Source organism: Ochlerotatus camptorhynchus, unplaced genomic scaffold (genome assembly GCF_037179485.1).
Source record: "Ochlerotatus camptorhynchus isolate MF236.1 unplaced genomic scaffold, CSIRO-AGI_Acam_v1.1 ptg000124l, whole genome shotgun sequence".
NCBI lineage: Eukaryota > Metazoa > Arthropoda > Insecta > Diptera > Culicidae > Ochlerotatus > Ochlerotatus camptorhynchus.
In genome coordinates, this window is record NW_027040614.1 from 1802413 (window position 1) to 1827770 (window position 25358).

The window sequence follows — 25358 nt, forward strand, 5'->3', positions numbered from 1 at the left end:
CCATCTGCTCCCTGTCAAATTCTTCCCGACTTAAGTAACCCAGAACTTTGATGGCAAGAATTTAATCCCGTCATAGGAGCAACTTCCTCGAGCCAGTTTTTAATAAAGCCTCAAATCAAACTTTCAGTAATGAGCAAGGCCTTACAGTTGACCGATCGGTAGGTCACCCTTGCTGCACTGGGCTCCCTTGATACGAGCTAGTTCAAAAGAAGGATGATGAGTGAGATGCATTTGCAAAATGACCGGATCTGGTGACGGGGATGTGCTTGATATGGAAGTCCATATCAATTGAGACCAATGACTGGCAATAATATACTAGGGAAAACGCATCCCGGATGATCCTCTGCAAGACCAGTATACGAATCTGGCCGCCCTCTATGATAAGCTGTTTTTATTGATTGATTATTCTGCATAACAAACTTGTAAATGTACCTAAACTCTCGCAGAAAATCATGCTCTGATCCTTCGTTGTACGCTTCGAGGGACAAAATATTTACCAAAAATGCATTACCCAGCCCCAACGTAGTCAAAACTTCGGATATACAAACAATATCCCACTACGATAACAGACTTCTTAAAAGTTTCACGGGATCCAACCAGTTTGTACCTTAGGTAGCTTTTGACCAACCGTCGGTCGCTGGAGGCAAACCGCTGTAGCTGTTTTGACTGCCGTATCGGCAAGACCCTCTCGACCGGCCATGGTGCGGTTGGACTTGATTGAAGTCAAGCCCGAATAGAAGTTGTTCTGGATGAAATCACGAGCCACCGGGAATCGGATTGAGTTTTGCTGAATTTAAAGCGATCCACGGTTCAGTGAATACTTCAAAACCGGTTTGTCGTTCTTAAATTATTGATTGAATCGTTGTTTTTCCAGTTTTATGTATGACAGCAAATTCTCTCACTAGCTTCACTTTTGAGTAAACAAAGTATTCAACCGAGTAGTCAACCTTAGCAACGATTTACAAAACGTCTACACTCTGTTGTTTGTGTCCTACTTGTCAAAATGTGCTCTATCGTGCCGAACAGTGTGCCATGCTGTGTTTCGGCACAGTGTGCATATTCGTAATCTACACTAAAAATGGAACCGAAATCAACAATTTAACAATGTTGAAGCACTTGAACTATAAGTACAATTACGTTAGTAAAAATCACCATCTTAGTGCCCCTCGGTGGAACTTTGTATAGTCCCTTCTATGCGCACGAGTATTGATGGTCCGAAAGTAAGGATAACAATAACAAACCAACATTTTTGGCTGGAGCGAAAGTGAGGATAACAAACTTCGCAGTTGAAAATAGGATTACAATTGAAAATTTAAATCGAGATGAATCGATAAAAATATCGTTTTGTTTTTGTCGAAAACAACCCACACCAATTTTTATTTTATTTTTTAAATTCGTTCATAGGTATAACCATAAACTGTGGGCAAAGTTTCCTAAAATTCTAAGACCCTTTGGCCCAACCCGCCCGATAGTAAAATAAAAATCCCCAGAAGCTTAATTTAACAATAGGGTAGATGTACCAGTTTTGGCCACCCTATGTACCTAATAGGTTTTATATTCATTTTTATAAAGAACAAACAAATTTCAGTACGTCTTTCACTAATTATTAATGAACTTGGGTTTCATTTCTACCAAGTTCATTAATAAAAAATGATTAAATGTGTACAATTGTGTACACATTCCCATAAATCGTAATAGCTTTTTTGTTCCTGGTTTGGCCATCCCTTTCCTTGTTTTCGCCACCCCTTGTTCCTTAGTTAGCCATCTCTTTGATATTAGTAATTTTTTTTTCTTTTTCACGGAATTACACCCCAAATGTGACAGAGTATGTTTAGAGTTTTCATTAGATATCGTAGGTCAAGCACAAAAATACTCTATGCCCAGGGAAGTCGAGAAAATGTTCTAGACCGACTGACGCCTTAAACATGGTTTTCTTTTAGCTGTGCGTTATCGAATAAACGGAAGACCCCAAAATTATATGAGTATGAGTTTGAGCATGATTTTTCGTAAGCAAGAAAATAAAACTGCCTAGTGTCATTTATTTTTCAGAAATTATGAGGTTAAATATCAGACATAAGAACTTGGTTTAAATGATGCATCATTGTTTTTATTCTTTATTCATGTAAAAAAACATCCCGATTTATTTTATTTAGCTTACCAATTCCAAATAGAGTTTTCCTGCAGCTTCACTTTTCTGTTTTAATTTTCTTCGGCTTTACTCCTGGCTTTTTAGTATTAACGTTTCGAGCCCTCTTCAAATTATGATTTTCTTTATCCTGTTTCGCTGATTTTTCATTCGACTTCTGCTGTTTCCGTTTCTCAGCCCGTTCCTTTTTAGCTTCTTCAGTTTTTCTTTTAGATTCTGCTCGTTCAGCTGCTCTGATTTTCTTTTTTACTTCATTATCTTGTTTTTCCTTCTGTACTTTTCGAATTTCTTCAATCCGTTCACCAGCCGTCAGAACAGGAAAGTATTTCTTGGTATAGTTTCGATGTTTACTGCTACGTCGTGGTGTTGGGGGAAAACTAAGAATCTCAGAAATACTAGTCTTTCTTGTCTTTGGTGTAGTATTTGTAACATCATGAAGAATTTTCTCGAGAGACATAGATTGGTCAATAGGTGAATTATTTTCTGAAATATTTATAATAATAATTAAAAATAGTTCAACACTCTGATACCTACTAGAATTGACTTACCACAGCATACAGATATCGTTGTGACAGAGTTATTGCTTGTTGAATTGGATTTGATGGCTGATTTTGCTTCTGGATTCGTTAGATGATCCCTTGCACTCGGCTCGTTCAATAAATTAATTACTTCCTGTTGTGTAGTTTCTTTAGCAGAAAAGATTGTAACATTTCCTTCATTATCGATCAATAACTCGCCAATGACTTTGTCATTCTCTCCAACTTCAATCATTGTATGTTGTTCATTCCGATTGTCCACCAGATTGAATGAGTTATTGTCAAAGGTCGTAAACGGTTGAATAAAATCTTTGTAAAAATATTGAATAACCCGCTCCTCGTGAGACAAATCAACACCTGAGCGTTTTTGTATCTTCGTTAGCATAGGAATTCCTATCATTTCGACAGCTTTTTTAATTTTGTCTTTATGGATTGGCACATAATCAGAAAAAAACTGTAAATGGAGCTTTCACATTGGCCAATGAATCATTACTATCGATAGACAATCGGGGGCCTACTGTTGAAGAAATTTCTCTGACTGGATCTTCAGCACATCCTGTTACCGACTGTGTGGATTCTTGAGTTTTACCTGAAACTTTAGCTGGGGTACTATCGATTCCGGGTGAAAAAGTATCCATACTGAGACCCACAGCAGCAGGCACACAGTTGGTCGTCGGTTTCGCTATGCATTTGGTATAGTCGACGTTGTTAGCATCAAACGGAAATAAACCGCATACACGAAAACCGTTAATAATACTGTCGGTTTTAATTCCTCTTGCAACTGCTTTCTCTAGTACACCTCCAAAGTATCGCAAGGTGAAATTATACCCTGGATGTGCTGTGCGCCAATCATCCACTTCTTGCTTCCACTGGTCTTTGAGCGGCTTGAAAATAGACACGTCCGCTGGTTGTGTAATGCGGGTCGTATTAGGGTATAAGGCAATCAGAATTATTTCTAGCTGCTGACATAAATCTGCTACTTCTACTCCTACGTGGGAAGAATGACCATCCACAAAGAATATTACTGGCAGTTTGATACCTTCTCGAAGAAGGAAAGGATGAAAGATTTTTTTAACGTACTCACTAAAGTTGTGAGTCGTCATCCACCCACGCTCACTCTGCCCAATTCCCCATTCTGGTGGAAATCCTTGTGCGATTTCCTTTCTGATTCGCTGTCCTGGAAGAATGATCAGTGGATTCACGACACTTCCGGTTGCGCTGAACGAAAACATCACTGTAACATTCTGTTTGCCACAGGCCTGTTCTACTTCGTATACGTTTCGGCTCCCTCTTTGTGCGATGACTTCTTTAGTTTTTGGATGGAGGTAGAAGGAGGTTTCGTCTCCATTAAATACACGGGATGGGTCGATAAGCACATCATCCATTCCATGGTGGACCAGCCACTTGTGAACTTCCGTAAACCAATTTCGGATGTCATACTCGGTTACACGAGCACTAGCCGATGAAACTTCTTCAGGTGTTCGAATAGACAATCTAGGATTTCGCAGCATAAACGAGTTGAACCATTTTCGACCTTGAAACAGAGTTGCTAAGTAAGCACTAAATAAATTACTTACTTTACTAAGCACACTTACCAGGACAATCATTTCTGAAAGGAGTTTTGCGGGGACTTGCAGACAGGAACTCTTTTACTTTGAAAAGTAGAGTACGACGCTGAACGGGGTATCCTCGCTGTTGCATCCCAATGATCCAGGAGACAATTTTATCCTCTTCTTCCTTGGAGAGAACACTAGATGGACCTTTTTTGACTGTTTTTTGCCATTTGCTGCTCAATCGGTATCGTAGAGTGGACCGAGGAATCCCATATTTGTTGCTGGCAGCTTTAATGGACGAACCTTGAGCAATTTCATCGAGACACTTTTCGATTGCTTCTGGGCTGTAAATATGCTGGCCGGGAGTCCGCAACGACGTTGTTCTGTTCTTTTTCCTACAATAAATATATAAGAAATTAACAAAAGCACATGCAATAAATAAACTTTTATGCATACTTCATCCTTTTGAACAAATTTATTCACGATTCACGGCAATAACTAAATAGATTCACTACAATAACAACGGGTGGCGAAAACTAGGAACTGTCAAACTGCATGGTGAGTGAGAGGGTGGCTAAAACAGGCGCATGGTGGTATTTTGTCCATTGTTTTTAAAACGCAAAACTAACAATATTTGCTTATTTAAATTAATAAAACTCTTGATCAATTTGATCTTCTGTTCATGAATTATGTATTGATACTCGTGAAACAGCTTAATTTAGCATTATTTCTACAATTTCCTCTAAATCCAAAGTGTGTTAGCGGAACAAATAAAATAAGAATGCATTACAAGATTAACAGTGCTCGATTAAACATTTCATGTTTATTGCAACTTACTGCGATGGCAGATGTTTTTTTCGTTCAATTATGCAACCTAAAATGATAAATTCAATGTATTCCAAAATAATTTAAACAAAACTGCCTATCTCTTAAAAAATTATGATTTATCATAGCTATGGCTAATACTGGAACATGGCCAATACTGGAACATCTGCCCTAGAAAAAAATCAAACTTTGCTCAAACCTTTTCAAAAATACCTCGCATGTCTTTGCCAGAACTTAATTAAACTCAAACAAAGTGTAAAATAAATCACCCTTCAGCCGAACGCGAACGAGAAGCTATTCAGCTCATTAGGATTCCGTTCAAACAGAAACTCCAGAGCGAAAAGCGAAAACACATACGCGAATGTACCTACCCTGTGCCAGGGTGTACACACAAACAGAATATTCCTCGCAAACGAATTGAAGCGGTTAAATATTTGCCTAAATTTTGATTCCAATGTTCGGCATGTTTACTGACGTACACACGCACACTCGCACCCAAATACACTGGCGAACAACTTTTCGTGTTGATCTAGTAAGCCGGGCATCTGTACCCTTCCCATCCATGCCTGCTTTGCTACTCGCTCTGTGTCGTCGTCACTGACGTTGACGAAAATGATGATGATGATGATGACGATTTCGCTCGCTCTCCCCTAATATTACAATAATTCTCCCTCCGCTGCCGCTGCTTCCGTCATTACTCAACAATTTTATGGAAATCTCGTTTTCCATTCCCCCGTGCCCGTCGTCGCCCGCCGCCATAACCATCATCCACGCCTGACACGCACATTGCCCATCTTTCGCTTCCCCTTTCTTTCGACAGCCTCGATCCATTTTTTCCACCCTAATTCCCCGTCTCAGCACAAAACGATGGAGGAGTTTAATATCGCAGCTTGTAGCAGCAGCAGCAGCAGCAGTCCGCCATTTTGTTCCCACTCCCCACCGCACCACGGCAGTAGGCCGTTGCTGTGCTCCCTAAAAATTTCCCATTTTCCTCCCTCTCCTTGGACAGGGGCTTTTTTTTTAGCTATTCTCGTCAGGACTTTCAGGAATGGAAAAACGGGGCAAAAAATCCAATCCAATCTACTCACCCCCGCGTACGCGCACCTTCTTCCCGTCGTCGTTCGCTTATTTTTTTCCATCAGCGACTTCTTGTGAAATCCAATTTCCACACGAAATGAAATTTCACCCACTCGCACACTCACCTTCCTGGAGCGCTTGAGATTTGGGGGAAATATGGCGAAAATTTGCCTTTCGGGAACCGGCGGCGGTGGCGGCAGCGGCACATACTTATTGCTGCAATCTCAATTTTTATGATAATTTTAAAAGATTAAAAATAAAGCAATCCCCCGCCATTCTGTTTGATCACGTCGCTCCATGCAGCCAGGGTCCTTCGCCGCCCTCGGAAAATAAAACCCATCAACAGTTCGCAGCAGCAATCAGCAGAGTAGGCCTCTTAGTCTTGGCAGAAAACTACACACCGCGAGCGAAAGCGGCCTGTGCCGCCATAAATCAATTCCGGTAATGAAAGCTGTGGAAATTAAATGTGCAACGCATGTTTTAGCTCAACTCACATATGAAAACACTCCTCGGGTCGCGGCCGTTCCAAGTTCCAACCCGCATCGCATCCGCTATCCAACGGAGCTCGGTCCACCCGTGCGGTGCTGGGGCTGGGGCTGGGCTGCAATTTTCATCAAAGCAGGCAAGATGAAGGAAACTCAACACGTTTTTTTTTATTATTTGAGTGTGTGTGTGTGTGTGTGTGTGTGTGCGTGTTTGGTTTCGCGACGACACTTCTTGCTTGGCCGCCATCATTGGGAATTTGCTGGGAGAACGAAAACTCCTTTTACAGAGCAATTTTCTTGGCCTCTTCGACGTGCATTCGCGGACAGTGTGAGTGACAGAAGAGCAGGCGCGGTGAAAGACAAGTGAAAATTAATGCTCGAATGTCACAACATTCATGGGTGACGATGCTCAAGTGTACGCTCTTGAGCTGGAAATTGCTTATACATGATATATTAACAGTTTTAAGAGGTGAATGGAATTTATTTGATGTTTATTCGTAATGGGATAATATATTGCCTTGTTCATACTGCAAGCCTTGTTATATGTTATTCAGAATATGACCATGGAACATGTATCATGTTACTACCTAGATCACATGTTTCCAAGTAATATTGAACAACATTGCAAGGCTTTGTAGTAGAAGCAAGACGGGACATTCAGCAATAACTTTGATAAGTTTGACAATGTTTTGTAATAGAGGTTCTATTATACACTATTATTGAATACAGCATCAATTTCATAATACTCATACGCTCTAGAATGCAAATTATTTCGGATGAAAATAATCCATCTTCGTGAGTAATGTTTAGCATGTGCGTTTTTGACATTTGCTTCGAAAAGCAAAACTAATCAAATTCAATGGATGAAAACGGTGGTGCCAATTCAAATGATGATCATTTTGATTTAGAGGTGTTATGCAGTACATATTTTTCAACGACAAATCACTTTGTTTCAAAACGCAAATTACTTGAAAATCAATGATAAATCACTTCGATTCGTAGTGCCGCATGACAGACTAAGTCAAGTGCAAGAGCATTTGGATTAGATGTGACAACTTTTTACCGTGTAGAACCACACAGTTTGAAAATATAGTGTAAATTTGTGTTACATATTATTTGCAAAATGGAGCGTCATCTGCATGTCACGTCACTTGGAATCGATGTCAATTATATTTATGGTTGACATCGACCAGAGACGTTAAATAGACTTCTCTGACGTTTGTGAAATGCACAAGTATTAGTGCAGAACTTTGGGTAAATTCAAAGGTTTTCTTGCGCTAATACTGATAATTCCCAAAGTTCTGCACTAATATTTGTGCATTTCACAAACGTCAGAGAAGTCTATATATACACGCATAGACTGAAGCAAGAAGGACCAAACGAACCGTCAAACGCTGAACCAAAACGAGCAAAGTAAATAAACCCGGGATGGCAAATGTAATTTTCAATGAAAGGTCGTACGCGATATTTACAGAGATGTTTCTGTCACTATCATCGGATGAGAAAACGATGCTAGAGATTTTCTCCAAAATCTCATCGATTTTTTTTGTTATGACAGAACGTGATAGTGTTGTGATCATCGTAATTACTAGCTCATTTATTGCTATTAATGCAAGGGGTAAGTAACTCAGCACATTGTGCCGGAGTTATATTCTACACAGCTTGGGCACATCCATCGGCACATTTTCGACATACTTTCGGCACAATCTCGTAGGCATTAGATTGTTGTAAATAAAATGGGAGCACTGCTGGACAACTGTCATTGAAGTTGTTCAGAACATTTGACTGTATGCTCAGGATCATCTTCTAATTAACCACTTCATTCCAGCAGTTGAAATGACGTTTACTACCACTTGACCTTTGAAATAAAACATTATTTTGAGTTGCAAATCACACAATACAAACTAAAGAAGTATATTCATCACCCTCTATAGTCGGTCGTTAACAATGCTCCCCACCGGTTCCAACTCTTTCCGGCCGAAAGGCTAGATTTCTGGTCTGCCTTTGAGGGCATTATAAAACACAGGACTTTTATTACCCTATGGATCACAAAACACCGAAAGTTCACACACTCGTCACTTCCCGCGTCATCCTCAATCCGATTTATCCTTGCGATTTCAAACCAAAACAATCAAGGTGTCAGAAATACCGGCCGGCAACCCGGTATTTTACAAACAATCGCAGCTTGCTCTATGACCAGCACAATCGGCATACTTGCGACACACTGACAAAAAAGATGACCCAAGATTGGTGTGCAGAGTGACCTACCCCTTGTATTAATGTTACTTGTACCGAGGAAAACTTAATCATATATTCACTCTACCAATTAGACATTGCTGCTTGTTTAAAATTCTCTAAATCATTAGGAATTTTAGATTTCAAAACCGTATGAGAATTATTCCCATGAGTGCTTGATCATCGCTTTCAGGAATTTTAGATTTCATGTGAAGCCTGATAGTTTTGAGTAGAATTTCTCTCAGGAATTTCTAAGGAGCACAACTCCTGTGAACTTCAGATGATTACAATTTAATATGAGAATAACTCGAGGACATCTTCAAAGGAATTCGAAAATAAATTTAGGAGAGTTTGCCAAACAAATCATGAGAAGAAATGGATTTGTTTGGAGAAATGCCAATGAATTCTTAGGACACCTTCAATGTGAGTATATTTTCAAGGTAAGGAGATAGATTCAAAAGGAAATCTGAAATTAATTCAATGAATATTCCGAGGGGGGCGACACATCTAAATCTCAAGTTTAGATGCTCAACAAATCTCACACTAGCGAATCAATCTTCGAAAAATCTTCTTTCATTTGTCGCATCTACTTGCATCGCGCATCATCTTTTTGCAGGAAATCTTCAGAATCGTCATCAATCTTCTTTCTATCTACTCAGCGTGCGCGCAGCTAGTCACAGCAAAAGACAATCTTTTCTGCATCGTAGATAGAGTCGTTCCCCTCGGAATATTCGGAGAATCTTTCCAAAGGGTTTTTTTTATTGTGGAGAATTTCATGGTAATTCCGAGGAAAACTAAAAAAAAATGAACTCGGAGGATAGCTTCATCGAACTTTTGAGGAATATTTCAATGGAAATCTCCATTGAATATGAAATGGACTATTTTGAGGTCTTCAGAACTACTTGAAAGTTCCCAAATTTTTCCTGAAGTTAATGAAACTGCCTTGAAGTTCTTTTGTAGTTTGAGAAACTAACCTGATGCTCACAATACTTCTCATCAAATTCTTAAACTTCCCTGAACTTTATAGGACTTCCTAAAGTTTCCTCAAATTTACTAACGAACATGGATCCCCTCTAAAGGTTTAACAATTTCTCCAAACTACTTTAAAATTTATGTGACTTCTCTAATGTTAACGAAACTGATCTGAGATTCTCTGTTCTTTTCTGAAATTCTCAAAACTACTCTAAAGTTTTTGCAGGTCTCATGAAGCTTGTTGTACTGCCGTCAACTTCTGAACTTATGCGAAGACCTCAATTAACTTTTTAACGTCTCTGAAGTTATCTGAAAATCTGGGAACTCCTATAAATTTCCCACTAATTTTCTGAAACTAATAGAACCAGCCTCCCTCTAAAATTCCTTCAATTTTCGGAGCTTCCTAAACTTCTTTCAAATGCTCCCGCATTTTGCTAATATTTATGGAAATTCCTGAAGTTCGTGGATCTCCCCTTAAGCTCCATAGATTTCTATGAAGTTCTCGAAATGTTTCTGGAGACCACTGTCCTTCTGTAAAGTTTTAGAAGTTTTTCTAAATTTCTGGAACTTTTGTGCTCTCTTGGAATTAGAACGAAATAATTAATATAGTTCTATGATTTTCACTGAAGTTCATGAAACTTCCCTTAAATTATCGACACTAATTTAAAACTTCTTCAATAGCCTAGACTTTTCTGGTGTTATTAAAACTGCCTAAACGATTGATTAATTTCTTCTATGTTCTCTAGACTGCCCTGAATTTAAGAGTATTTTGACGTAGGACTACGTCTGTGATTTCTATATGGGGGTACAATTTATGAAAACCGAAAATGGAACATGAAACTGGTCCAATTTCAAATTTTTTATCACCAATCGATCAGTAATATTTCTACGCATCGATAGCAATGCTTCCGACTGTTGATTTTTTTTAACAAGAAACTATTGAAAAAGTGGTAAATGTCCAGCATTGTCGAAAAGCGTCGAATTAACTAATAAATCGACCAATTACGTACATGCTTATGCTGCTTTCCCAACACAGTCACCATAGAATCATTCCTAGACGAAACATGTCGATGTAGCATTACGACGAGGCTCGGTAGCTTAGTGATTACCGGTTTTGCTTACTGAGCAGAAGGTCGGGGTTCAATCCCAGCCCCGTCCCCCACCTTGCAATTTTCACTTTGCCTTATCCGATCCCCACTGTAACAGATATCAGAAACCTTGCCCCTACTTTATACATGCTCCTCTACATACCCCTATCTACTCTATGTATACACGACGCCACTGTATCTCGATCATGAATAAAACGTAATAAACACCACATGGTGTCAGAAGTGGTTTTCGCGCGCGGAAAAACCCGAAAAAACCGATGAAAATATCGCGGATACGGGAAAAATAGTTCGGAAACGCGAAACGTAAAGTTGGACAACGTAAATATTGATTTGATACGGATCGGTAAAGCGTAAAAGTTGCGAAAATGGTCGATCCACGACAGCCACCGCCTCAGCAGCAAGCGAAAAGCGTACATAACCCCATTCAAAGTTTCTCAGCCCAGCCGCCGGAGAGAATCAACATCCGGAATCAAATTGACAAGCGAGAATCTGGAACGATTGGAGTCAGCAATACGAGTGGTTCGAGCTAGCAGCAGGAATTAAACAGCTCCCGGCGGAAAGGCAGGTCGGCATCCTCATGAACAGTCTGGGACCGGATGTAATAGGAACGTTTATGGGATTCCAACTGACGGAAGAGGAGAAAAAAGACCCGAATGTGATCAAGCGAAAGTTTGCCGAAGCGTTCAACCCTACTGCTAACCCTACGTACAGCACGTACATATTCCTGAAGACTGACCAAGGCCCGGATGAAAGTTTTGACAGCTTTCTTATTAAGCTGCGACAGGCTATTGTGGATTGTGATTTCAATACTCCACAGGAAGGTATGTCTACGGAAGATCGACTGCTAAAGGACAAAATTGTGCTGGGAGTGCGCAGTCAAAAAGTTCGGGAGAAGCTCCTCAGTGACTCCAAGTTGACGCTTGAGAAAGCAATTCAAATCTGCAGATCCAGTGAAAAGACGACGGAAACGTTGCACCAGATCAGCTCTGACACGAAGAGTTGCGATGCCATCAAGGGAAGAGAAGCTGATAAACCTTTCAACTGCCGTAGGTGTGGAACTAAGCACGGAATGAAAAGTTGTCCTGCATTCAAGAAAACCAGTCCTGTTTGCAACAAAACTGGACACTTACCAGAGTGCTGCTTCAAGAAGAGCAAGGACCGGAAATCGTCTAGCAGTAGCAGCAAGAAGAATAAGGAGAAGAAAACAGCGTCTATCGTACAGGAAACAGAAGATTCGTCGGAAGAGGAACATGTGGACCTGCATCTGCACGCAATTCAAGCTCAGGAGAACTCCAGGACGGATGATGACGATTGGTTCGAGGAAGTGTTCGTGGGACCTGCGAAAATTACGTTCAAGTTGGATTGTGGAGCACAATGCAATGTTGTGACTCATCGACTCATCGACCAAGTACATCGTCTCGTACAATGGACACCGGAACAAGGTGGAAGGCGAATTCACAATGAAAAGTGTAGTGAAAGGTAAAGAAGAGAACATAACCTATAAAGTTGTGGATCTAGACGTCGTTCCTGTTCTTGGAAGGACCAGTTGCGTGAAGCTGAATCTGCTTAGGCGAGTACACGTCGTGAGAGAGGACACCAACATTTTCAAAGGTTTGGGCTGAGAAGTGAAGGAGGAACTGGAAAACATGGTGAAACTGGGAGTTATAAGGAAGCAAGAAGAACCAACACCAGTGGTAAGCAACCTAGTAGTGGTCCGGAAGAATAAGAAGATTCAACTGTGTATTGATCCGACAGACGTGAATAAAAGCATTCTGCGCAGACACTATCCACTCAGGACGATTGAGGAGATTGCGGCAAGGATCCGTGATTCAACTTGGTTCACCATACTGGACTGCAAGAAGGGCTTTTGGCAGATCCAAGTAGCGGAGGCGTCCCAAAAATACTTGACATTCGGAACGCCATGGGGTCGCTACTCATGCAAACGTATTCCATTCGGTCTCGCATCAGCACCAGAGGTGTTCCAGAATCAGATCTCAACGCTGCTGGATGGACTAGATAACACGGATGTCTCGATGGATGATATATTGATATATGCATCAAGCGAAGCGAAACTAAAGGAGATCACAGCGAACGTTATTGACCGCCTAGATCGCGCTGGATTGAAGCTGAATAAGGAAAAGTGTCGGTAGTGGCAGTAGGATGCTTCCCTTTTGAACTGGGTGTTCACAGTATCCTTTTCACAACAACGTCACCTTACATACCGTTAATTTTAAATCCACATCACCAAAACGGTCCTTTTGAGGGCCATGCAAAATCAAAACGACTCTTTTCAGAGCCACAAACCATCAAAGCGGCCCTTTTCAGGGCCACCACAATTTTCAAAGATAGTGTTAGTTTGGAATAGTTTCCAACACTAGAATAATTACACATGAACTGAACAATAATCTTATTAGTTTTAAACGGAAAATGAACACTGACCAATTATTACACCTCGGAAGAAATTCACGGATGTCATAATAATATCGGGAATTTTAAATAACGTTCGTTCAAAATAGTAATAGATATGTGAGCGTAGTCCTACGTCAACTGTTCGTACAACCCCATTGGGCTGTTCCTTGTAGTTTTTTTTAAGAACCCGCAACTTTACTGAAATTTATTGATTTGCCATGAAGTTTCGACAATCTTCCTAAAGTATTATTACCATTATAAACGCTCACTAATTTTCCCAGAACTTATCTATGCTTACCTGAAGTACTCTGAATTTGTTTAATAATCCAACAAATTTTCTGAAATAACTCTCTGGCGATTCTGACATTTTCGGATCAACCCCACGTTTTCCGAGTGTTTATATAATTTTTATCACGTTCGAAATATTTCTGAAGTTTTCATAAATTCTCTGTAAGTTACTGTACTTCCCTAAAATTCTCAGAACATCTTAAGGGTTTTCGATTTTTTTTTCAGCACATCATGGAACTATCCTGAATTCTTCTAAATTAACGATTATAGATCTTCAAACTGCTCCAAAAGTCTGGACTAAAGTTACGAAAACAGTTCTTAAGATCTGAAATTCTCCAAAGATCTAGCTTTTCTGAGGTGCTCAGCATTTCCTTTAATTCCTTAGAACTTCTCCAAAGTTCCTACAATTGCTGCGAAGTTAATGGGACTGCTCTAATCTTTCAAAAAGTTAATTACGAACTTGAAATAAATCGTTTTTTTCCTTGATTCTGGCACTTTGAAAATTTTCCATATCTTGAACATGTTCATGGAATACGAAACTTCAAGACATTGCATATTTTTAGATCTTGGACTTACTCAAATTAAGTAATTTTTGTTAAACTTTATTGAAGTGAGAAATTAAGTAAGGGTTAAACTTCAACATTCAATGGATTTGATTGTAAAGCTGTTTCTTTAAACCTGATTGCCATGTCTTAACAACGTTTCGGTTAATTGCTGCAAAAAAGCGATTTATACGCATTTAAAAAATAGCTTTCTTATTATAAGCCTGGAATTAATCCGTTAAAGTTCTGGAAAAACCTGGAAAACTCAGGTAATTTTATTTGGAAAAATGAGTCACAAAAAAAGTTGAAAATAGTGATTGATTACTAGAAAAAGTGACTTTAGTGACTGGCTTGAAAAAAGTGACCAAGTCACTAAAAAGTGACTCGCTACCAGCCCTGTCTTTGGAAAGTGACAAGAAAGCTAATGATAGGTATTTTCAAACAAAGACTTACATTAGAATTTTTTAGCACATTTAGAATGTGCTTTTAACTTTATAAAATACTCCAATCAACAAAACTATTGAAACAAAGGTAGATTCAAACGCATACTCATTCTTTCTCGATTTCCTGTCCTATACTGTTAGATTGAACTGCATAGACACTCGCGATTCCGCTCAGGCTACGATTTACGATACCTCATAGGCCATAGAAGGTGTGGTTTGTAGCGCTCCTCGATCCAGGGAGGTACTTCGGACGGATTGTTCGTCGGCAGTTCATCAAAAGTGACAAACATCTCATCGATAATAGCTTTTTGAACTGCTGCTGCTATCTAAATCTTAATTTTAGATGGCAGGAAAATCTCACATTAGCGAATCAATCTACAGAAAATATTTTTTCATCTCTTGCATTTAAATCCATCTACTCGCATCGCTCTCCAACTTTTTGCAGGAAATCTCCTAAAATCTTCATCAATCTTGTTTCTATCTACTAAGCGTGCACGCATCTCACAACAGCAAAGCGACATTGTAGATAGAGTCGCCCTTCTCGAACTGCTGTTGTTGTAGCAGCATATGGCCGTTGTTCTTCTAAGTAGTTCGCAACGCCATTACTTCCATCTAAAACGAAGAGCGGTCTTAATCAGGCTTCTCTATGTGTTGATAAAAATAGCTCATAGATTTATTTCAGCGAGGCCTTGCTTGTACCCGAAGTTATTCATTTGCTGGCAGGTAAGGACAATCGTAGCCCTTCTTAATGACAGCATTACATTTCTGTTCCTTCTGGATACTTTGAGGTGACGTTCCTTAAGCTGGGTTTAGACAGGGCAAGTCAATTGATCAATGAACGCGAATTGAACGTGTAAACCATGCCATTCATCTGACTTGATCAACTCACTTGAACTGAAAAAAGTTGAACCAGGCTCAACTTTTCAAGCCAATTGAATTCAACAGAGTTGATCATTTGACTTGCCTAGTCTAAACCCAGCTTTATGCTTTTGGATGCTACTTCTGTTGTCATCACCCATTTCTTTCTCGTAATTTGTGAACAATTAGAAGAAAATTAAATGCTTGCAATGAATTGCAGTGTATGAGCCAACGTTGTCAGCTTGAACAATAGTTCCGGGCAATGTCATTTTCGTCAGCTGGACTCTACTGCTCATGCTACTCATAGCAAAGTGTTCCTCTCACCTCTGCTAAATACCGAGAGAAGCAGAAACAAACGGTACCACACCACAATATTAAAACAGGTTGACTCAGACCTGGTGGTGGTCTTGAATCATCGTTGCCATCCATGCATTCTGTAACACCGATATCCCGGACAGAATTATCCAATCCCGCAAATTTCTCAAGTATCACATCCGGAAGAACTTCAGCGCCAATTTTCAGTTTCTTATAAAAACTTTGAAAAATATGTCAATCGGCTTGCGGCTTCAGCCCACCGGTGATGGCAGATTTCAACACAAAAATCAGGTTGCTATGTGTATTTGATGTTGATCAACGCGAGTTAATCAGAATTAGTTGAAATTAACTCTGATTTTACTCATGATCAAGAGCTGTATTGCCCATTGAACTTAACTCATTAATGGCTAAAATAATTTACTTATTAATGAGCTAAGCCAATTCTCATAAAAATGGGTATTTTTTACTCATTAATGGGTTTTTTTCAATTTAGCGTGTAGAAACCTGGAAACTCGATTATGCTAATGTTTTTGTTTTCAAACCGACGACTTTGTAAAAGCTTTGAAATACTAACAAGTTTCTCTTTGTCTCTCTTTTTCCCCCACCTTCCAGAAAACCAAGCCCAACAGTACGGCGAAGTGAACCAGCTGGGTGGAGTGTTCGTCAACGGGCGACCCCTCCCAAACAGCACCCGGATGCGGATCGTCGAACTGGCCCGGTTAGGCATCCGGCCGTGTGACATCTCCCGGCAGCTCCGGGTCAGCCACGGGTGCGTCTCCAAGATACTAGCACGCTATCACGAAACCGGCTCGATACTACCCGGAGCGATCGGCGGCTCGAAACCCCGGGTGACGACCCCCAAGGTGGTGACCTACATCCGCGAGCTGAAGCAGAAAGACCCGGGAATCTTCGCGTGGGAAATCCGAGACCGGTTGCTATCGGACGGCGTATGCGACAAGAACAACGTGCCCAGCGTCAGTTCCATCTCCAGGATCCTACGGAATAAACTCGGCAACATCACCCACCACCACACCGGAAGTCACACCCCGCACACGCCTCACCTCTACAATTCCATCTACCCCTCGTACCCGTACACGACCAACTCGCTCAAATCGGAAATGTCCTGCGGGGGAAGTCCGTCGCCGCCGACGTCCGGCGTGACACCCATGCGATCACCTCACCACCACCACTGTTGGCCCTCGTCGCACTCCGTCACCGACATCCTGGCCAATGTGCACCACCAAGCGGCCGTGGCAGCCCTCCGCAATGGCGGCAACATGCCGACGTCCCAGTGCCACACGACGCCTCCGCCGCCATCGCTGGGTTCGGTCGTTCCGAACATGGCCACCGCCGCCAACATGCAGCACCAGATGCAGGACAGTTCCCACCACCAGTCGCCCAACTCGTACAACTACTACATGTATCTGCAGAGCGGCGGAATGCACCACGGTGGGTTGGCCAGCGCATCCGGATTATAGGACACCGCCGACGAACGGCACAGTAGCAGGTCGTCGGCATCGCTGTTCGCTCAGAGTGTGCTGTTTTAAAATAGCAAACCGAATATGTCTCGTTAGGTCAAATTTTTGGAATGGGAGGGCCGGAGGACGGTAAATGCCGTTCAACTAGTATAGTGTAGATAAGTGTTTAACTCTTTTTGTTTATTTTCGGTTCTTAAGGACGTAACGGGGGATGTAATAACTTCCGAAGTGGAACTGTGACAGCTGGTTGAGTATTGAGGGGAGGGGGGATTAAGGGAAGATTTCCTGAGAAATTTAGTGAGAGAAAAACGTCGAACCAGTGCAATATGAACGTAATAAGGAACCAGTTAATTTTCTCAGTCTTTTAGGAGGTATGTTAACAATTTAGATACGAACCGTGTAAATCAATGAGAACCGTGAACCGTGACTGTTTGGTTGTAAGATAATTTAATCTGTGAAAGTCGACAGGGGAAAAATGATCAGCTGGAAATCTGACTTAGGACGTCTAGTTTACAAATTCTGTGTAAATCGTATAGCGTAATATTGCACAACAAGCGGAATGACCAATCAATAATATTCAACAACATTTTTTTAAAGTATTCGTTAGTACAGTACAGTATGTGGTACAGTAGTGGCCCGATTTTTCCTCCGCGCATCAAACTTTTATCATTGAATAATTTCTTAAAATCGTAATTCTAAATTATTCTTATGCATCTTCAAGATGGGTGTTTAAGGTAAACTTCGGTGCAATAAGACCACTGAAAAAGCGCATGGGTTTCGTAGAACATTAGAAAAGATTTATACAAAGAGGGCTGGCAAAATTGGGTCATTACTGTATATGTCTCCAGTGGGATGCCTTGGTCCTCTTATCATTCTCAAGAGCTGACATCTACTAGATTGACCTGAAAAAGAACTGGCATCACTGATAAGCAGGGTTGCTTCTACACACTTGCTATAAAAAAATATTTTTTGGAGTTATGCAATCATTAGATGTTATAATGATATGTTGTACTTGTAAGTAACAAGAAGAGGGTGTAAGGTATGTGTTTGACTCATAAAACCTGTCAATTTCGCGTCACATTAAGCGATCTTATGATTCGTGAGCGTTCACTCAGAGTGAGCGCTCACGAGTCGTAAAATCGCTGATTGTGACGCACTGAAAGCAATATTGACAGATTTTATGTGTCAAACATATACTTCATAGTTGAAGATGCTAATTTCAAATAACAGACTGTAGTGGTAATTTTTATACGATAGATGGAGTAGATGAAAGCATAGAGTTGATAGTTCCGTTAGAGTACGGCAGTGTGAAGATTGTATATTAGACTGATGCAAAATTTGACTTTTTCGCTCCACAGTGCTTAAATGGTTTCAAATCGGGTCCTGATTAGCCTCCAAAAGTTACAACTCATTTGGTTAGAAACAGACTTCGCACAAGCCATTTGAAGTTTGTATGTAAATTACTATGGGAAATCTCAACTTTTTGTTCATTGCCTTCTAGTCTTTTTCCATATTGAGTTGCGAAACAGTTCGATAGCCATTCTTATGGCAAATTTTCTCAGCTACAACTTTGTTGAAGATCGTTTCTATGTAAAACGAGACAGGAAAAAGTTATTAATTATTTAAGAGATTGGTAAACTTATGACATGATCAAGCAGCTGCTCTGTAGGCAACACTGTATTTTGCAGTGTGACATAGTAGCCATGATTTTTGAGTCCTATTCAACGCCCCAGAAATACCAATGTTGCCTGCTGAGCAGTTGATTGAGCATGATCATAAGACATCAGCGCATTGAACAATTGATAACTTGCGATCCTTGTGTTTAATTAAAAAGTAATCTGCAGCAAAGTTGTAGCTGGGAAAATTTCCTACAAGTACAGTTGAAAGCTTTTGAAGCAGACCGATATGGTGAATTATTAGATAGACATGAACAAAAATCTTGGTTTTAGCATAGTAATTCCCATACAAACTTCAAATGGTTTGTGCGATCTCAGGTTTTCACCAAATGAGTTCAAATTTTGAGAGGTTAGTCAGGATCCGATTTGGAATCGTTTAAGTACTGTGGAGCGAAAATTTCAAATTTTGCATCACTCTATTGTATATAGATATTAGAATAGCGAACTAGGACAACTTTTAAGGAAGGTACAAATCGGTTGTTTCATCTCTCTTTACCAAACTCCCCCTTTGGAGAGGGATGGTGAGGGGTGTCCCCCCCCCCCCGCCACCACTGGCAAAAAGAGATGAAAACCGACCCGTTCAAGTACCAACTGTGTGTTTGAAACAGTTCTACCGATTTTTACCGCACTTCAATTGTTATTTGAAGGAAGGCATCCAGTCGTAGGTTTGGAAATTGCAACTATTGATTACCCCTACCACGATATGTGCTCCTGTCATCGTCGACTTGACGATCTCGAGGGGACACGGGTGGGGTAGGTGTTGCTACTGTACCTTTCGACCATTGACAGTAATTGATGGTATGCTCCCATCCAGAGTTATGTACTTTGACTATATGTTTTTAGTATTACTTCTACGTGAAGTCAACGTACTTCATGACCTCTTCTTGTTACTTACAAGTACTAATTAGCATTATACTATTTCATGATTTCATAATTCCGAAAAACATTTTTTTATAGCAAGTGAGTGGAAGTAACCCTGCTGATAAGTTCTAAATGTAATGGCATGCTTAACGCTTCCGTGGCGCCACCATGACAAATGCAAGCACTAAAAACTTATTTGCGAAGAGTGTTATGTCTGTTAGTCTGTAACCAAGGGGTGACTATGACTTGTCTTCGCCAGACCTAGGGTATAACCAGTATGAGGATTTATTCGTAAATATCAGGTCAAAAACGTTTTTGAAAATCACCATACTTTTCAAGTGTTCATCACAGACTATCCTCTGGCATCGCTGTCACTTTCTTATCTTAATCAAAGATAAAAACCCGGGACGGGACTTGACAATCGAGCTTCTCATTCTTCTTAATGTTTTTGAAGAATTCCCATCGAAAAGTTGTGCGTGGTGTTTGACGGAATTGACCAATGATGTTAGGAATGTAAAATATTTTTTCTATTTTCTTCCGCAGTTTGGTTAATCATTTTTGCTCAACACAATAAAGACAACAATATCCATCGCTTAATACACGCACTGCACTCAACTTTTCAACTTTCCTTTCACCAATATAAACAATTAACAACGCCATTGACGTCAACATTGATTCCAGCATCACTGCCAGCCAGATTAATGCGATCCCTTTGTCCTTTTTATTCCACGAGTGCTACCTCTCAAATCGACCAATCAGAAACTGGCTCGGATTTGACTGTAAATGGGCTCGAAATCGCTACTCGATAGTCAAGTCCCATCATCAATCATCAAACATCAACTTCATAATGATGTCTCTTGAAAATATCCAAATTATTTGACATTTTTTTGATTAATTTGGAAGTAAATGCTGTGCTAAAATAATAAAGAGTCGAGTGTGTCCGGAAGCACATTTGCGATCCGGATACTTCCCTGATGTGTGTTTGATTTGCCTCAGTTGAGCTTGGCTGTGGTGCCATTCGGATTCCCAGGCAGCCCAAATGTTCCTTTTGATAGCATGTATGTCGTCTTGAGATGGTATTGGGATGTCGAGTTCAGCTTCATTTCGTCCTTGTTGAGTAAGGTTGTCTGCTTGTTCGTTTCCGGTAATGCCGGAGTGCCCTGGAATCCAACTGAATGTGACGTTTCGACCTTCTACGGATTTTTCTACAGATTGTATCCATGGATGTTTAGATCGACCACTCCGTAGGGCATCGAGACAACTAGCAGAATCCGTCAGTACGATTGTGTTTTACTGTTTATGCAACTTTGATGCAGCAGCGTTAAGGGCAAATGCTTCTGCAGAGAAGACGCTGCAAATACCTGGTAAACAGTAACTAAATTGATCGCTACTTATAACCACTCCAGCACCAGGGGAGTTTCCATCTTTAGAACCATCAGTGAAAACTTGTGTGTGTGAGTGGTGGTAGTTATCGCTCAGCTTCTGAGAAGTGCAGACGTTTGTGAAGCATTTACGGTTGGATATTTGTCTACTTCGGTGTGCCGCGTCGCGTGGTAAAGTGTTCCGCGATGAGGCGAGAAAACACTTTTAAAATCGATTATTCGAACTTCACCATCAAGCCATCGGTCGAAAAACTTTATGGATTTTGTCGGTCGGTTCTCGGTTTGAAAAGGGAAGATATCAAAAGACTACAGTGCCACAGAGGTGGAGCATGTGCGTTTATCAAAGTCAGTGACTTGGCGCTTGCACAAAAAGTTGTTGACGTTGTAGTGTTGAGGTGAAGGTTTACGACCTCCCCGAAGGTGTGTCTGAAGAGAAGGTCGTACAATTCCTAAGCGCGTTCGGCGAAGTAATCTCGATTCGCGAGGTATCATGGAGTGAAAACAACGAATGCGAAGGCATACCGCTCGGTATATGGTCTGTCCGTATGTTAGTGCAGCGGAACATCGACTCGTGGGTCATCATCGACGGAGAGCAAGCGTTCGTGGTGTACAAGGGGCAGCTCCAATCCTGCCGGCACTGCAAAGAGCACGCACACACTGGCATATCATGTGTCCAGAACAGGAAACTACTGTTTCAGAAAAGCTACGCAAACGTGACGAAGCAAACTGGACAGAGTTATAGGTCAACAACCGGTCATCAACCGATAAACCCAGCTGGTGCGAAACCGCCAAGCACGAAACCGTTCGGTCAAAAATCCACCGCTCCACCAGCGGTATCGTTGGACGTTTTTCCCGAACTGCCGAAACGCACGAGCCAGGGTGAATCCTCAGGCTCGAAAACAAACGCAAACAGCCTGCCTACAGTAGGTGCTGTGTCGTTATGCCCACAAACACAACGAACACCCAATTCGTTGCCATCATTCCTAAATCCACCGCAAGTTGTCGTATCGTTGGTCGATGTATTTAAAAAACCAGAAAATACACCGCGATCGCGGGGCAAAAGCGGCAACGGGAACGAAACCGATGAATCCTCCACATCCACGAGCAGTAGACGAAGCAGAGAACGTCCAGTGGGCAAAAAACCTCGTCGGGACGACGGTGATATGGAGAAGGATGAGGATTCCCACCCATAAATGGCTCTCACGTCGTATAATATCTCGTCGATCAACATCGGCACCATCACTAGTCCAACAAAACTAAACGCGCTACGGAACTTCATCAATAGCCAAAGCCTCGATATTGTGTGTCTGCAAGAAGTAGAAAACGAACAGCTCTCCTTGCCTGGCTTCGTCGTTTTCTCAAATGTGGACCACACGAGAAGAGGAACGGCGATTGTACTGAAGGAACATATCCAGGTCTCTCACGTTGAGAAAAGTCTGGATGTTCGACTGCTTGCTCTGAGAGTACAAGACACGACGATTTGTAATATCTACGCTCCCTCCGGCTCCTCACAACGTGCAACTCGGGAGGATTTCTTCAATGGAACGCTTGCTTACTGGCCGGCGATTTCAATTGCGTACTTCGTGCATGTGATTCGAGTAGCCCGAACATGAGCCCTGCCCTTAGATCAGCTGTGCAACAATTGCAGCTTCACGACGTGTGGGAAAAACTGTGTCCACGCGAGACAGGATTCACGCACAATCACGTCTCGATCGCATCAACGTGAGCGGTGAACTGCGACAACATCTTCGAGCAGCACACACGCACGTGTGCTCATTCACCGACCACAAAGCGTTGACACTCCGAATTTGCCTTCCCCATCTTGGACAGGAGCCTGGCCGTGGGTTCTGGTCTCTTCGGCCTCACCTTCTGACCGACGAAAACGTTGCGGAGTTCCAAAACCAGTGGCAATTTTGGACGCGGCAACGCAGAAATTATGGTTCGTGGATTCAATGGTGGCTTACATACGCTAAGCCTAAAATAAAAAGCTTCTTCAAGTGGAAATCTCGTTTGGTGTTCGAAGAATTCCATAACGAACATCAACATCTCTATACGGAACTACGGCAAGCGTATGACGGCTATTACCAGCACCCAGAAATGTTGACCACCATCAACAGGCTGAAGGGCGAGATGTTGGCGCTTCAACGAAATTTCTCCCAAACATTCATGCGAATCAACGAAACTCATGTGGCGGGAGAACCCATGTCTATATTTCAACTGGGGGAAAGGCGAAGGAGGAAAACCATCATCACGCAGCTGAAGACAGAGCAGCACGAAACTATTGCCGACCCACAAGCGATCGAAACGCACATGGTCAATTACTTCTCGACCCTCTACTCGGAAGAAATAAGGGAGAATGTCGAAAACAGCCACTGAATGAAACCTGCACAAGCGAGATTACCACGGAAGATATTTTGCATGCAATCAGAGCAAGCGCACCGAAGACGTCTCCAGGCTACGATGGTATCCCGAGGGAGTTTTACCACCGTATGTTCGATGTCATCCACCGAGAGCTTAATATGCTGCTAAATGAAGCACTCGCCCGCTACGTCCGTGGAAGGCATCATCGTGCTGGTAAAGAAAAAGGGTAGTGACAACACGGCCCGATCGTATCGTCCGATCTCGCTTCTCAACAGCGACTATAAGCTCTTCTCCCGCATCCTCAAAATCAGACTGGAGCGACTGATGAGAACCCACAATGTTTTGAGCAACGGACAGAAATGTTCGAACTCAGAGCGAAACATTTTTCAAGCCACTCTGGCCCTCAAAGATCGCATAGCCAGTCTCCGTCATCATCGTCGTGCAGGGAAGCTCGTCAGTTTTGACCTAGATCATGCGTTCGATCGGATCCGGCACTCGTTTCTATTCGATACCATGTGCTCGCTCGGATTCAACCCAGAACTCATCGCTCTACTCTCGCGTATTGCTAGCCGATCTACATCTCGCCTGCTGATCAATGGGCATCTCTCTCGTTCGCTCGAGATCCAACGCTCCGTACGGCAAGGGGACCCGTTATCCATGCATCTCTTCGTGCTGTACCTCCATCCTCTTGTGTGTAGACTCGAACAAGCGTGTGGAAACGATCTGCTGGTAGTGTATGCGGATGACATCAGCGTAATCGTAACATCGGCTAAGCAAATCGAAGTGATGAATGGACTGTTCACCCGCTTTGAGATTGACGCCGGCGCAAAATTAAACTTCCAAAAAACTGTTGCCATCAACGTAGGTTTCTGCGAAGGAAACGAAATCAACACTCACTGGCTTCAGTTGTCAAAATCTTGGGTGTTGTTTTCGCAAACTCTATACGGTTAATGACAAACTGGAATGCGCTCGTGGGGAAGTTCGTTTTCGATGCTGTAGATGACAGGCGTATAATAGCTTGGATTTGGCATTATATTGAAAATTGGTTGCATGGTCACCAGAAACAAGGTCACGGACAGTATGGATCCTTGCGGAACCCCATTTTCCGCTTTTCTGAGGCTTGAGGTGGTTCCGTTAGCAGCCACTTGGAAGTACCTATCAGAAAGGAAGCTAGATATAATGTTTATCATTCGTCCAGATATTTTCCAATCTCCATGTCGTGTCGTCGGCTTTTGATATGTCTAGGGAAACTATTTCCAAGTGTTCATCGTTACCGAGACTGATGAGAGATTCTAGCTTGGCTAGATGAGTGTCGACACCTTCTCCAGTTCAGTGATCAGGCGGCGGTTCACCATTCTTTCAAACAGTTTACCGAAACAGCTTAGAAGAGTTATCGGTCTGTAGCCATCTGTTTTGCTACGGTGCGCATCAGGCTTTGGTATGGATATTACTGTACCTAGCTCCCACTGCTTCGGAAACGTGCCATTGTCCCAAATCCTATTTAGGAGCTCTAACAGGGCAGTTTTGGCAGAGAATGGTATCCGTTGCAGCAGAAGGTAGCTTATGTTGTCAGCACCAGTTGAGGAGCCTCCTCTACGATCAAGAGCCCACATCAGTTCTTCCATCGAAAAATCTACGTTGTAGGGTTTGTGTAGGTTTGGACGCTGGGTTTTGACGAAAGTACGAGCGTCTGCTTTATGCTTCTCCTGGAATTTTTCAGGGTAGTTTGCATCAGATAATTTCCTTTGGTATTCATCGGCCAGTGCGTCCACTACTTTTTGGCCGTCGTTGGTCATGCCCGTTGGAA

General features: G+C 41.8%; 1 protein-coding gene and 1 pseudogene across 2 annotated transcripts in view; one reads left to right on the top strand and one right to left on the bottom strand.

The window, feature by feature from the left end:
* Positions 1–17741, top strand: part of Poxm (Pox meso) — a 215818-nt gene extending 198077 nt beyond the window's left edge. For both annotated transcript variants that reach the window (XM_065220334.1, XM_065220335.1), the window contains one exon: positions 16406–17741. In XM_065220334.1, the coding sequence (XP_065076406.1) occupies positions 16406–17271 (866 nt within the window). In that variant the 3' untranslated portion in view covers positions 17272–17741. The remainder of the gene's footprint in view (positions 1–16405) is intronic.
* LOC135699937 (uncharacterized) lies at positions 2599–5182 on the bottom strand (annotated as a pseudogene).
* Positions 17742–25358: the final 7617 nt, after the last annotated feature.